Raw genomic sequence first — 15,902 nt, forward strand, 5'->3', positions numbered from 1 at the left:
TTATGCAATATCTGGCAGCAACTAGAATGTGAACCAATAATCCCCTGGATTCCCAAGAGAACTCCTCTATACCCACGTTTAGCACTGCCAGACCCGGATTCGGATTAATAGGATTGCCTGTCAGCTCACCCATCAGGCCAAACACCTCCTGCCAGAACGAGAAAACCTTGGGACAAGCCCACCAGCAGTGACCAAGAGTACCCCTTTGGAGGCAGCCCTTCCAACAATGTGGCGAATAATTTGGGAGGAACTGTGCTAAGTTGGCTGGGGACCGATACCATCGCAGGTGTACTTTTTTCAGTTGCTCCAGATGATTTATGCACTTGGAATATTTTTGGATATTTGCTGAAGCCGAGTGCCAGTTTGAAGGAGAGGTAGAAACATTCAACTCCACGTCCCATTTATTCATATAAGGAGATTTTTGCTCTTCGGGGGGGTTATTGAGCCATTTGTATGTTGAGGAGATACCTTTGGATTTAATTATCTTTTTAAATACCAAAGCCTTTGTTGTAGGTAACAGAGGATTCGACTTTAGAGGAAATTTAGAGGCCAGAAAATGACTAATTTGGATGTGTTGATAGAAACAACCCTTTAAAGAGGGGTGTTTCCGTACTATTTCATTAAAGGGGTAACTTCAGCCATTCTTGATGATCGTCTGTAGTGAGTTGCTCTAAGGCCATCCGCAGATAGTGGTCCCCGCTGCCCTGGATGGGAGATGGCCTGACATTCTCTGGTTGGACCTCTGAATCAGTATCTTCCATACTTTGGCTGACTCCTGCCTCTGCTGAGCTCTGGAAACAGTCTTGATCTGCTTTAAGTCGCACCAGTTCCACGACTATTTGGTCTTTGTTTTTGCCATGGGGGTCAATACTTCTGTATGTACATAATCCAGCAATAGTGTCCTTTTTCTGCTGGGCGTACCAGAGCTCTCCCCTCATAGTCATAATTGCCAAATAAAAGATAGGACAGATAGGAACTTTGCAGCTCTCTGGCGCCCCCTTATCCTCAGGGAACTTCTCCCAGGATAAGTAGTCGCCAGAAAGGCTGCCTTGTTGCGTACTGGCTATCGGGCACTCTGCAGTGAGGGTGGTATGTTTATCATCAGTCCCAGGCAGGGATTACAAACAAACCTCCGATCCGTCACTGCCAGGGTTTCCCAATACCTCCCGGACACTATGCTGCCACCAGTTCGTTTGATACTAAAGCCTATATCGGGTCAGGAACTAACCCACAGGTAGCATAATTTGGCACGGAGTACGTGTCGGTTCGATCATAGTGCAAAACGAACGAAGCTAGTAAATTTATAAGTTTACTTCAGAAAATATAGGCAGTGTTTACAAAAATACAAAAGATATTACAAAGGAGGCAAAATACAGTATGTACAGACAGTTACAAATAAAAGGGATTAAAATAAGAAACTTACTCTCTCAGTCACAGGTAGGACGTGTCAATAAAGGGGAGGAGAACCTTCCCAAGGAAAATGGTTCATCAGCACAGCACCTTAGCTGGCTCTCCTGGTATCTGACACCTCGCCAACTGAGCATTTCAGTTTTATGCTTTGACCCTAAACCAAGGGACTCCTCCCTTGCTGACCTCACTTGGTGGGCTGTGTTAGAGGACGTAAGCCCCTTTTGAAAAGTTATTAAAACTCCTATCTTTCCATATTTTTGGCTGGGGGGGTTAACAGGGTGATGACCTTTTCCCCGTGACGTGACCATTCTTTTGAGACCAAATATGACATGTCTGTGTGTTACTGGGGGAAAAAAAACTATTTCCCCGGTTTCTGATTGCCGTAACCGCTGCAAAATGTTTCCGTGCGCAAGGCCAGTTTTAGGCAAAGTGGAGCCCTAGGCAAAGTTTAAAATGGGGCCCCAAATGCTAACATATTGCACATCCCACAGAAGCATTTTGGTTGTAGTTACATGCGCTGAGTTCAGGACGCTAAGCAAGTGTGATCGACAATATTGAAATCGTTCAACACTTGTTTCCCGGCCTCTTTCCACCATCTGAGAAAGAATGATGGGAACAGAACAATCACAATGAAATCAATCTGTCCCCATACAGTATCATGCTATCAGCAGCACATGTACAGTTTACACCGGCAATATGCTGCTGAGAACAATGATTTTTGTTCCAGCATAAACAATCCAATCACTCGATGAATATGCAGCATTTTGCTTGTTTAGTATAATACACCCCATAGTCCTCCATATTGTAAAATGCACACCCCATAGTCCTCCATATAATATAATATGCCCCATAGTCCTCCATATAGTATAATACACTCCCTATAGTCCTCCATGTATTAAAATGCACTCCTCTATCCTCCATATAGTATTATTCACTTCCCATAATCCTCCATATAGTACAATACACTCCTCATAGTCCTCCATATATTAAAATACCCTCCATATAGTATTATTCACTTCCCATAATCCTCCATATAGTACAATACACTCCTCATAGTCCTCCATATATTAAAATACACTGCTCAGTCCTCCACATAGTATAATACACGCCTCATAGTGCTCCATAAAGTATAATGCACCGCCATAGTCATCCATGTAGTACAATTCACTTCCCATAGTATAATGCACCCCATAGTTCTTCATATAGTATAATGTATTCCCCCATAGTCCTCGATACAGTAAAATGCAGCACACATATAGTATAATACAGCCACCCCACAGAGTAAAATGTAACCCCCCACAGAATATAATGTAGCTCCCCTCATATAGTATAATGTAGCCCCCTCAGAGTATGATGCAATCACCCCTCATAGAATATAACAAATATAATACAGCCACCATAGAATATAATGTAGCTTCAAATAGAATATAATAGAGCCCACCTCCCCATAGAATATAATGTAGCCCCATCAAAGAGTATGATGCAATCCTCCCACATAAAATCTAATACAGCCCCCCATAGAATAAAATGTAGCCCCTTATAATATATAACACAGCCTCACCCATAGAATATAATGTACCCACATAGTATAGAACACCGCCTCCCCCATGGAATATAATGTATAATGTACCCCCCCATAGTATATAACACAGCCTCCACCATAGAATATAATATACCCCCAATAGTATATAGCGCAGCCCACATAGTATATAGCACAGCCCCCGAGAATGGCCCCACAGTCCTGTGCTCACTTATATTTATGAGAAAAAAAACAAAAAACACACTCCTCACCTCTCCTCGTGTCTGCGCTGCTCCCGGATCCTGCCTCAATCTTGTCTGATACATAGTGAGTGCACAATGACGTCAACGCGTACACGCCGTGTCAGTGGCAGAGCGGGGAATGATGGGAGAGGGAGCATCAGCTGACGCTCTCTCCTCCATCATTGCTTTGAACTGTACCGGTAGACGCCGGTATAGTTCAATGTGGCAGCAGGGGGAGTCGGCGCTGGCGGCAGGTGGACCCCCTGCCTCAAGGGCCCCATAGCAGCTACGTGATGTGCCACTAGTTGGGGCCCTAGGCAGCTGCCTGGTCTGCCTGCCCCTAATGCCGGCCCTGGCCATGCATAGCCTTAATTATACTGATTCTGGAAATATATTTTTCCTGTCTCTAGGATTGTGTGTTATTAAATTCAACATGGAATAGGCAAAGGAAATCTTGGCGAGAAAAAAGAAAACCACACTTAACTGGCCAGCTGCAATAAAAGTGACCATCTGCTGAAGGGAGGGGGGAGTGGGTAGAATTTCACAAAGGCAAAGAGAGGGGAGGGGCTGCAGCTGCGAGGGGGATCGCTTGCAAGCTTGTCTTTCACAAACCAATGGGTGAGGGCAACAGGCAGCCCTGGATGGGTACCTAGGATATTAGGAAATCTCATTTTCTTGACAGTTTCATTGCAGCCATTTGGTAAATATAAAAACCTTCATTTTTTCTCATTAATGTACACTGCACTACATCGTGAGGGGAAAAAAACAAATGAAGACATTTTTGCAAATTTACAAATATCACATGGTCATATGGATTTATACACACTCATTTTTGTATACCTCATTAAATCTTTAGAGAAACAAAAATTGATTGAAGTGACAAGAAATATTTTGAAATACTAAAATTTATTAATTCATCCGAAAAACTTTAAAAACACAAGAACAAAATGGTACTGGAAAATGGAGGCGTTTTTTTTTTTAAAGTCCACAAAATTGACTTTTCTATGGCAAATAAAACAATTTAGCTACTATCATTAAATTATAATTATTTGTATGAAAAAATTAGCTTGATATCTACACTGCCGTTCAAAAGTTTAGGGTCACTTAGAAACTACCTTATTTTTTGAAAGAAAAGCAGTTTTTACCAATGAAGCCACCATTAAATGATTCAGAAATACATTCTATACATTGTGAATGTGGTAAATGACAATTCTAGCTGCAAACGTCTGGTTTGTCATGCAATATCTTCATAGGTGTATAGAGGCCCATTTCAAACAACCCTCACTCCATGGTACTTAGTGTTTGCTAACTGTAAGAAGGCTAATGGATGGTTAGAATACCCTTGAAAACCCTTGTGCAAGTATGTTAGCACAGCTGAAAACAGTTTGGCTGATTAGAGAAGCTATAAACCTGACCTTCCTTTGAGCTAGTTGAGAATCTGGAGCATTACATTTGTTGGTTCATTAAACTCTCAAAATGGCCAGAAAAAAAGAATTTTCATGTGAAACTCGACAGTCTATTCTTGTTCTTAGAAATGAAGACTATTCCATGCGAGAAGCTGCCAAGAAACTGAAGATTTCCTACAACGGTGTGTACTACTCCCTTCAGAGGAGAGCACAAACAGGCTCTAACCAGAGTAGAAAGAGAATTGGGAGGCCCCGCTGCACAAATGAGCATCAAGACAAGTACATTAGAGTCTGCAGTTTGAGAATTTGACGCCTCACAGGTCCTCAACTGGCAGCTTCATTAAATAGTATACGCAAAACGCCAGTGTCAGCGTCTACAGTGAAGAGGCGACTCCGGGATGCTGGCCTTCAGGGCAGAGTGGCAAAGAAAAAGCCATATCTGAGACTGGCTAATTAAAGGAAAAGATTATTATGGTCAAAAGAACACAGACATTGGAGGAGGAAGATTGCAAAAAAGTGTTATGGACAGACGAATCCAAGTATGAGGTGTTTGGATCACACAGAACATTTGTGAGACGCAGAACAACTGAAAAGATGCTGGAAGAGTGCCTGACGCCATCTGTCAAGCATGGTGGAGGTAATGTGATGGTCTGTGGTCGCTTTGTTGCTGGTAACGTGGGAGATTTGTACAAGGTAAAAGGGATTTTGAATAAGGAAGGCTATCACTCCATTTTGCAATGCCATGCCATACCCTGTGGACAGCGCTTGATTGGAGCCAATTTCATCTTACAACAGGACAATGACCCAAAGCACACCTCCAAATTATGCAAGAACTATTTAGGGAAGAAGCAGGCAGCTGGTAATCTATCTGTAATGGAGAGGCCAGCGCAGCCACCAGATCTCAACCCCATTGAGCTGTTGTGGAAGCAGCTTGACCGTACGGTACGCAAAAAGTGCCCATCAAGCCAAACCAACTTGTGGGAGGGGCTTCTGGAAGCATGGAATTAAATTTCTCCAGATTACCTCAGCAAATTAACTGCTAGAATGCCAAAGATCTGCAATGCTGTAATTGCTGCAAAGGGAGCATTCTTTGACGAAAGCAAAGTTTGAAGGAGAAAATTATTATTTCAAATAGAAATCTTTTTTTCGAACCTTGTCAATGTCTGGACTAGATTTTAAATTCATTTGGCAATTCATTTGATTAATAAAAGTATGAGTTTTCATGGAAAACACAAATTTGTCTGAGTGATCCTAAACTTTTGAATGGTAGTGAATATCAAATTCATATGCAAAAAAATGTGTTTCAAAAGGTGCTATAGTGACCTCCACAAAAGATAATCCATAGCTGTTGCTATTATCTAATTCACCACCAGATGGTGCTATTGTCACAAAATCTATGACAATAGCACCATCTGTTGGTGAATTATATAATAGCAACAGCTATGGATTATCTTTTGTGGAGGTCACTATAGCACCTTTTGAAACACATTTCTTTGCATATGAATTTGATATAGATAAAGCTGATTTTTTCATAAAATTAATTTTAATTAAATGATGATAGCTTTATTGTTTTAGTTGCCATAGAAAAGTCAATTTTATGGACTTTAAAAAAAAAAAAATACAGAAAGAAAATGGAGGCTTTTTTGTAAGTTTTTCAGATGAATTAAAATATTTCTCACTTCAATTAATTTTTGCTTCTCTAAAGATTTAATGAAATATACAAAAATAAGTGTGTAGAAAAAATTGTTATAAAGAAGTGCAGCCCATAATTAATGGGTAATTATATCTGAGGACCATTTGTTGTAATGGTCATAAGTATTCAGCCCATTTGCTCAGTATTGAGTAGAAGCACCCTTTTGAGCTAGAACAGCCATGAGTCTTCTTGGGAATGATGCAACAAGTTTTTCACACCTGGATTTGGGGATCCTCTGCCATTCTTCCTTGCAGATCCTCTCCAGTTCCGTCAGGTTGGATGGTTGTAGAAAAATATATATATATATCTTCTTGCACGGTTGAGAATCAAAAGTAAAGGCAATGTTGAATTGAGGATAAAATAAATCTTGTTTTTAATTGTTCATTTCAAAAAGTGATTACAAAAATGAAGAAAAGTAAGTTCATGACATGCAGTAATTATTTGAAGAGAAAACGAGCATTGTTCTTACATATAGTCTTGAGCAGCTGTCCGGGTGTTCGAGAGTCTCAAGGGATATGAGATCTCCTGAACAAGAGTTAGGCCGGCTTTATATACTATTCTGACCTATAAACTACAACCACATATGGTGGCTTGCCACTATGTTCAGAAGTTCTTCCATATTAAGTGAACCGTAGTTATTTTAACAATATGCATACAGTTATTTATGCATTACCTTAGTCTGAGATATTTAAGCCTAAAGTCTGAGATCTTTAGAACCATTCATTATCTCTAAATAGTCACATTTTGACAGCTTTGACTATTTTGACCTATACATTTGACAAGAGAGACAGCTGTGTGAGCCAAGGAATCCAGAATAGCTCAGTCACACTCTAACCAGAGCCTCTGCTAGCTGGACTAGACTCTGTATATTTTTTATTATAGAAATACTGATATTTTACAGTCCCCCCTGATTATGATTTGAGACATATCATAATCAATCCTAACTCATTCTCTCACCATTCGTATCACATTCATTCTTTATTCTGAAAACCTTGTATCACCATCTGCCCTGAATGTCATCTGAATTTTCAAACCTATTGTAAAAACAAAAATTAGATCAGAGAGTTATATTTTTTCGTTTTAACATCTCTCTTAAAATATCATCTTCCTTTTTCATTTCTACCTTTATATTCTTATAAATACTCCTAATTTTACACATAATAATTATTTGATATATTATACACAGCAAAACTATGATAAATAAAATAACGATCGGATTAGACAATACATTCCCTGCTGCCATTTTCGCTGAAGACTGTGACCAACTAGTTACAGATTTTCCTAAATTTCTCCACCAAGATGAGCCTGACATACTCGTCCATTCATGTTCAATATCATTTAGATTACCTTGTTCATGTCTAAATACAATTTCAGCTTCTTTTAATTGTTTTGTCAGCAGATTTAATAAACCCTTGTCTTTCTTTATTTCATTTGTCCACAAATCCCAAGGGAATTTATTGACTTGTGACAAATTGAACTGGATCGGAAGGATTTTCAGACGTCTTGAGCTTATTGACGTAATATTAATACTTCCTTCCTTCTTTGTGAGAGTTTTAACATTTCCCTCAATACAATATAAACCCATTGTCAGATTTTCGACATGTACACAAGATGAGAAGAATGCAGAAACTGCTTCTTTTCCTGACATGACTTGGAAACAAGTTTTGTTAGCGCTTACTGGTGTCACCAAGTCATGTATCGTGTGGACATTCTCAACTCTGGCATGACAAGAAGTATGATTATGGAAACATGAATGATAAATGACTTTATCCTGTCCAGGTAGACACATTACCTTGGAAACAAAATTTAAGCATGACGAAATGTCTAATTGTTCAATGTTTGTACCATCAAATGCAAAATCTGTGTACTGTAATTGATAATATAACAATTGTGTAGGGCTGACAGGAATTCCCAGAACACCTATAGGAACCAGGGTTTCTTCTCTTCCTGACACTGGAATCAGTGATGTTCCTACACAAATGTTCTGTTCACATCCTAACCACTTATTTACCCACAAATCTGTATGGTTTAACGCAAAGTTATATTCTATGGGCAAATTTCTTATTAGCCCTAAAGGGGTAATTCCACTTTGTAAGGCTTGTGCAATCATTTTCAGATTGGTGGAATATTCAATCTGAATTTCTAGACATGTTTTGGCCACTTGAGATTCCTGTTCACTTTCCATTAAAGCTAAAGTAGCATCCTGAAGATGTGATACAGAAGATCCCAATACAGTAGCAGTGTTCAAAACCATCTTTTCAAGGACTTGATTCAAACTTTTCTGAATCTTTACCCCTTTTCCTCCAATATACCCAATATTTTCCAGATCTGATTTAAGTGTATGAATGTCCATAGTGTTAATTAAACTTCCTACTGTTCCTAATCCCCCCAAAATACCTTCTAACACTCCCCTCTTACTTCTAACCTGTGTTGAAGTTCTTTTCCCAAACCATTGTTCTATTCCCATCTCCATGTTAGTGAGATGTGGTTGACACTGGGGATATCTAGAAGAGATTTTCCAGTTAGACATGTTAAAGGTCCATACCATGGTCAGAAACACTCCATCTCGTAACAGAGGTTTAGTTTGGAACTGATTGATCTGAAAAGGAGTAGATGGTTGAAATCTTGTCTGTGTGCATACATTATCTACTGCTGACCATATATTTACCTTTACATCTCTACATTGTTTGTAGTTATATTTCGTTAAAATGCAACATTGGTAAGGTCCAGAATCCTTAGGAGATGGATTATCTACAGAAAAAATAAAATCCTTATTTAACCATCTCACGTTACCGGATTGACCTCTGTGTATAACATTTGTTGGACCATTTGAAAAACTTCCCAAAAATGATTTATCTTTGGTCCATATTAACAAAGATTCTGAAGGTAGCTCTAACCTCGTGCTGCATTTTAGTAATAAAGGAGACATATTTTCTTGACTATATACTGCTTGTGGTGTAACCCTTACTTCTGGAGCTATAGTATTTGAAACTGTAAAAACTACAGATACCTGTACTTGTACTGGTTCTCTGAAAATTCCATGTTTTTACCCAATCCTCGTCTCCTTCTGTAATAGAAAGAAATGAAGGATCTAAAACTTTCCCAAAAAGTTGTGTCCTTAACCAAGCATCTGTTTTGGATGTTTCAACTTTCCCTTTTGCGATCATATCATTTGTAATGTCGCCTGACCACACAGCTTTCTCTTCACCTCTTATCTCTATATTCCAGAATAACACATCTGTAGGACTACATTCCCATGTGCCTGTCTTATTATTGTGTATATAATCTCCTTGTAACTGTGTGAACTTCGTCTTAGGTCCTGTGGCTGCATGTAATATTATGTCAGTGTCATGTATAAAGTGTAGCTCAATACAGCATTTTGCACCAAAACCCATGCAAATGTTTCCAGTAATATCTACTGAATCGTCCGGTATGTCCTCATCTATTAAGCTTTGTAGATTCGTTCCTCTTGGTTTCCTTGGATGTAAAGTTCCTTTGAAAAGTTCCTTCACTTCACTAGTATTTGTTCCATGGTGTGAAATATCTTCAGCGTAGATCACAGTTGAAACAGTACAAAACAGCAGAAATGTGATTCCCATCAGATAGTAGCTTTTCCTGGGAAATGTCTTTTTCTCCTGAAGGATTGGTGTTGAATCCCTTCCATCAAGGACGTGGAGTTTCGTATTCCAGTTCTTATTGGAATCCATTTCTTCCTAAAAGAAATGCAGTATCATTATTTTGCAATATACAGTTTGCATTGATCAACATGTACCCACAATTTTTGTTGTCTGCGGGTATTTTTAACCACCTTAGATGCTCGTTGCACAAGTATCATCACTTGTCCCATGGTTTCGATAATTTCAAAGGGACCTTCCCAATTACTTTCCCATGGTCCATTCTTCCTGAAAGTTTTAATCATCACTAGAGCCCCTTTCTTGAATTTGGATACATATGGTGGCTCCATTCTCTGCATTCTTGATGCAGCATGTGGAAGAATCGTTTTCAAATTTTCCTGTAACAATTGCAACCATTTGGACCTTACAACAGCATCTTTTTGTGGTGTAGACAAAAATGGTTCATGAGGAAAAATCAATGGCATTTGTCTTCCTGTCATCAGTTCAAAAGGAGTAAACTGAGTTGTGGCAGAGGTTGTTCCTCTTACACTCAACAGTACAAAAGGTACTGCATCAACCCAAGTATTGCCTTTGTCCAATAACATCTTGGCAATTCTGGATTTTATTGTTCTATTCATCCTTTCCACAATACCAGCAGACTGTGGATGGTAGGGTACATGAAACTGTTGTCGTACCCCTAGAATAGCACAAACGGCTTGCATGATTTTTCCTGTAAAGTGACTTCCTCGATCAGAGGTGATCATTCTTGGGATCCCCCAAGTACAAAAGACATGATTAACTAATGCTCTAGCTGTAGACAAAGCATCATCTTTCCTGACAGGTAAAATTTCAACCCACTTAGAAAAAACATCTACTACAACCAAAGCATACCTGAGACCATTTTTACCTGATGGTAACGGTCCAATGTAGTCGATTTGTAACGTAGACCATGGACCCTCTGCAGGTGCGATTCGGAGTAGTGGCGGTTTCTGTCCTTTTGGTCTTGGATTAATTTGGGCACAAATGAGACATGATTGAACAACACTTTGCACTGTCTCTTCCATCTTTTCCCAGTAAAATTTCTCTCTGAGAATGCCTAACAATTTTTGTTGGCCCAAATGACCCAAACTTTCATGATTGTATTTTGTGAACTCAACCTGTAGATGTCTTGGGACAACAGGACGCAACTCCCCGTTTAAGTCATGACACAAAACCCCGTTTTCACAAACAAAGGGAGGTTTTGGATCAACCCGGGAAGCAACAAGAGATGAGTCTTTTTCTTGTTCTTCCGCAAAAGAAGGGATATGCGTGTCTGTTCTTTGAACTGCTGAAACCTCGAGAGGTTCAGGTTCAAACACCTCTTCTCCTGTCAGGGCTGCCTCTTTGGCTAGCATATCTGCGGTTGCATTTCCAACAGATAATTCATCATCAGATTTTTTATGGGCCGGAACCTTGACAATAGCAAAACCATTAGGGTTTTTTGATGCTATCCTGAAAATTGTCTTCAGTGTGTCACTGTGAACAAGAGTCTTATTAGATGAATCTACATAGCCTCTTTTTTCCCAAACTGACAAGTAATCTGTCAGTGATCTTACAACATAAGAGCTATCACTGTAGATTGTAATGGGACACTGATCATCTGCTTCATTCAGCTGTAGTACCATTTTTACTGCTTCTAGCTCTGCTCTTTGAGCTGAAAAATGACTCGGTAATTTGTGCTTCACAACCTGTCCTCTGTTGGGATAAAAAATGGCATATCCTGAATAATAGTGCCCATCTGAATAGAATCTGGAACCATCTACAAAAATTGGTTCGTCTGTTACCTCTGCTTTCCGTCTGCAAAGTGATGGACTTGGATCCTGAAAAGACTGTAAACAATCATGAGTTTGTCCTTCATATTGCATCAGCTGAGGAAGAACATATTTGGCCTTGTAATCTACCTCAATTTGTTTGGGAGACAATGACAATAACCAATGAGCAAATCTCTGATGTGACACACCTGGGATATTATTCTCAAAGAGAAGTTTTAGTGTAGAGTGAGGAGTTTGCAAAATGATTTTGTTGAACCCGACAATATGTTCGGTTGCTTTGACTGCAAAGTACACACCTACCAAGTGTCTTGCACAGGTCTCAAAACCTTTTTCAACAGGTGAGAGAAGTTTTGAAAAATAGCCCAAAATTCTCCACTCTTCTCCCTGTAATTGCAGCAATACAGCAGAAACAGATGTTCCCGATGTATGCACTTGCAAAGCAAATGGAGCCGAAGGATCTACTGTGGACAAAGCAGGTGCATTTTGTAAATTCATTTTCAATTGTTCAAATGAGGTTTGCTGTTCATCACCCCAAGGACCAAAGTAATCACTGTTTTCACCTTTCAAAAGATCATATAAAGATCTGGCCTTATCTGCAAAATTCTCAATGAAATCCCTTGAATAATTCATAAGACCTAAAAAATGTCTCAATGCCTTGTGTGATGTCGGAATTGGTAGGGAAGCAATTGCCTCAATTCTTTCCTGCAGTGGCTGCCTTTTTCCTGGACTCAACAGCACCCCTAAAAATCTGACCTCAGTCTGCATCAATTTGACCTTTTTGGTGTTCAATTTCAACCCTGCATCATGCAGCAACTCAAACAATTCTGTCAGAAGAGAAACATGTGTCTCTTTATCCTCTGTAGACAATAAAATATCATCCACATATTGCAGAATGCAATCAGGCCTCGAAAATCTGGATAATACCTTTGCCAATGCCTGATGAAAAACACTAGGTGACAAATGTGCTCCTTGAGGTAACCTGCAAAACAGATATTGCTCGTCCAAGAACGTAAATGCAAACTTATACTGACAACTCTTTTCAAGAGGTATACTGAAAAAACCATTGCTAATGTCCAGTACAGAAAAGTATTTGGCCTTTGCATTTAACCTTGCCATCATGTCATGAGTATCTGCCACAATTGGTGCGACATTGGGTGTATGCTTATTGAACATCCGTAAATCCAATATCATTCGATAAGAACCATCAGATTTCAAAACACACCACAAAGGATTGTTACTTACAGAATTAGCCTTTCGGATAACACCTTGATCTAACAATTCCTGTATGATCTTTGACATAGAGTCAATTGATTCTGGAGGCAATTTATACTGACGCTGTGGCGGGGGATCACGCCCCTCCACATTCACGATAACGTCTTTCATTGTTCCAACCTGATTCCTGAACTGAGCCCAAAGAGAAGGAAAAAGCTGTACAATTTCTGTCAATACCTTGTCATCATTAGTGTCAGGCCACAAATGGTCAGATGACACCACATCATTCAAGCAAATACTTCCAACATGGCTATAATCATTAGGATCAATGACTACCGGTTTACAACCATTGGAATCTTTCCAGATCACTTGATTTCCTAGGTCAACTACCCATCCGAATTTCTGCATAAAATCTGTGCCAAGTATATTTTCAGAATCACGACAATACCAGATGTCAATTTCTGTTTTGAAAGAACTAGGTATTTCCAAAATCACATTGGGAACTAAGGTCGCTTTAGTTCCACCTTTTCCACTGAAACCGACAATTGTACAAACTGGTGAATCTGGGTTTAGCTTCAAATCAAGGTTTGTAACACTTAACTGAGCTCCTGTGTCAATGAGAAATACAACATTCTGGCCTGCTAAACTTACTTTGATAAATGGTCTTCCACAGTCATCCAATGTAACTCGAGTCACAAATTCCAATGGATGTGGTACAGGAATAGTCTGTGATTGTCAGAAAGATGAAGGAGATGGGAGAAGACCAGTGTCCTTTTTAAAAGACCTTGGAATTCTATCCCTTGACTCTGTTTCCTTCACTGTCATTTCTCTGATCTGTCTGATTAATGGTGCATATGGTGACTGTGTTTGTCTGTTGGCAGTATGAGCAGGTGCAGATAATTGTAATGCAGGTGCGGAAGGTGTGGTGTATGATTTTGGCATGAGTCCGTTTTCCCTTCCAAGCTTACCTGTTCCTTGTGTACCCATCTCTGATTCTGCTCTCAAAAATTTCCTGCACTGCCACTTCAAGTGTCCAGGTATACCACAAAAATAACAATGGATATTGTTCCTTTGTGTAGTATTTTTACCTCTATGCTCAATGTAATCCCTGCTCTTGGAGATTACTGTGGCTCTAGGTTTCAGCTGACTGTCTTCCTTCTCATGAACTACCGCTATTTTAGCCTTGACCTGATTTTGTTTCATGGATCTCCTTATTCTGTCAATAAAAACTGTTGCTTCTTGCAATGATGGCTGAGTGTTAGCCAATTGCACTGAGGCAGGATCTAAGTACTTGAACTTCTTTACAAAAAATTTGATCATGGATGCTGGCTCTTCGTGAGGCCCGAGATCCATTACCATCCTATAGGCCTGTTCAAACTTTACCAAAAAAGAGAATGGGTCTTCAGAAATATTTGTTTGTAAACTCCCTAAAATATCAACTGTAGGCATGTCTTCTCCAGTTGTAAACAATACTAATTGTCTAAGTCTGTCTTCTTTTGTACTATGTGCCATTTCATTCTCATCATTTAATCTGGGTGTGGTCTGTAATCTTTTTCCCATATGTGAAGGTAACCAAACTTTGAATATTTTATTCTTTTGCTCATCATTCAGATTGTATTTATCTGTGTTTGATTCAAAAGTGTCCGCATTATAAAAGGCATCCATCTTATCATTGTAATTTGGAATGTCTTTTACAATTTTCATTAGCTGATCGTGTATTTTCAGATTAATGCGTGCTGCTCTGTCATGTAATTTTTTCCGTTGTAATTCTACTGCCTCTAATTCCTCTACTGAAGCATCTGGATCTTGCATATTTGGTACAAATGATGAGGCAGCAGCACTGTCCTCCTGTTTACCTGTTGATCTTGTGTTAGCAGAAACCCTCTTTATATCTTGTCGTAATTTAGACAATAACTCTGTCCTGGTATCTATTTGATCTTCCAATTGTTCTATATGTTCTGACAAAATCAAACAATTTGGACAATCAAAGTAATCCCCGTCAGACTCTTGTGTGTCACCTGGTGTGTCAGTGTGATTAATGTCTTGTGTGACAATGCATGTTTTATAGGTGTTAGGTTCAGTTTTCTCAAAGACTAAGCTATTATACACATGGACTAGCTGCATAACATTCTGAAGTTTCCTTTGTAATTTTCTTACTGAGAAAAACCTTTTGTCAATTTTAACATTTTCTGCCTCACATTGATTATACAAACTAGACCATAATTGGGCATCCGTATGATTATGAACAAACTTGAAATCTATGTTACTTTTCTTAGCATAATCATGTATAAAATCCATTATATTTTTTCTCACCTATTGAGAGTCTTTCCCGTCAATGGATGGTCCTCTGTGTCCTTATGCAATCCTCAGATCTCCGTCTGGATGAGACGCATGCAGCTCTTTACGATCCTCACCCGTCGTCTTCAGGTTCAGTGTGATCTTTGTGCCGTGAAATAGTGGAATTCCTGAGGAAGCTTGTACAACAGGTGGTTTTTAGCAGAGTTCGTGCTCCCCCCTTGCACAATCGAGGAAGGAATGCCAACCAAAATTAGCACAAAAGATCAGGCTGGCTACGGCTCGCCAAAATGTAGAAAAATATATATATATATATCTTCTTGCACGGTTGAGAATCAAAAGTAAAGGCAATGTTGAATTGAGGATAAAATAAATCTTGTTTTTAATTGTTCATTTCAAAAAATGATTACAAAAATGAAGAAAAGTAAGTTCATGACATGCAATAATTATTTGAAGAGAAAACGAGCATTGTTCTTACATATAGTCTTGAGCAGCTGTCCGGGTGTTCGAGAGTCTCAAGGGATATGAGATCTCCTGAACAAGAGTTAGACCGGCTTTATATACTATTCTGACCTATAAACTACAACCACATATGGTGGCTTGCCACTATGTTCATAAGTTCTTCCATATTAAGTGAACCGTAGTTATTTTAACAATATGCATACAGTTATTTATGCATTACCTTAGTCTGAGATATTTA

The 15,902-nt window shown here is 39.1% G+C and overlaps 1 protein-coding gene across 1 annotated transcript; it reads right to left on the reverse strand.

The window, feature by feature from the left end:
* Nucleotides 1-6,619: 6,619 nt before the first annotated feature.
* LOC141077900 (uncharacterized) lies at nt 6,620-15,574 on the reverse strand. The gene is made up of 2 exons (XM_073564671.1): nt 15,221-15,574; nt 6,620-9,983 (listed from the first exon to the last, which is right to left on the reverse strand). Exon 2 carries the CDS (start codon nt 9,197-9,199, stop codon nt 7,328-7,330), a length of 1,872 nt encoding a protein of 623 aa, XP_073420772.1. The 5' UTR covers nt 9,200-9,983; nt 15,221-15,574; the 3' UTR covers nt 6,620-7,327.
* Nucleotides 15,575-15,902: the final 328 nt, after the last annotated feature.

This window comes from Dendrobates tinctorius, unplaced genomic scaffold, assembly GCF_039654945.1.
Source record: "Dendrobates tinctorius isolate UK_male_01 unplaced genomic scaffold, ASM3965494v1 ptg000468l, whole genome shotgun sequence".
Classification (NCBI taxonomy): domain Eukaryota; kingdom Metazoa; phylum Chordata; class Amphibia; order Anura; family Dendrobatidae; genus Dendrobates; species Dendrobates tinctorius.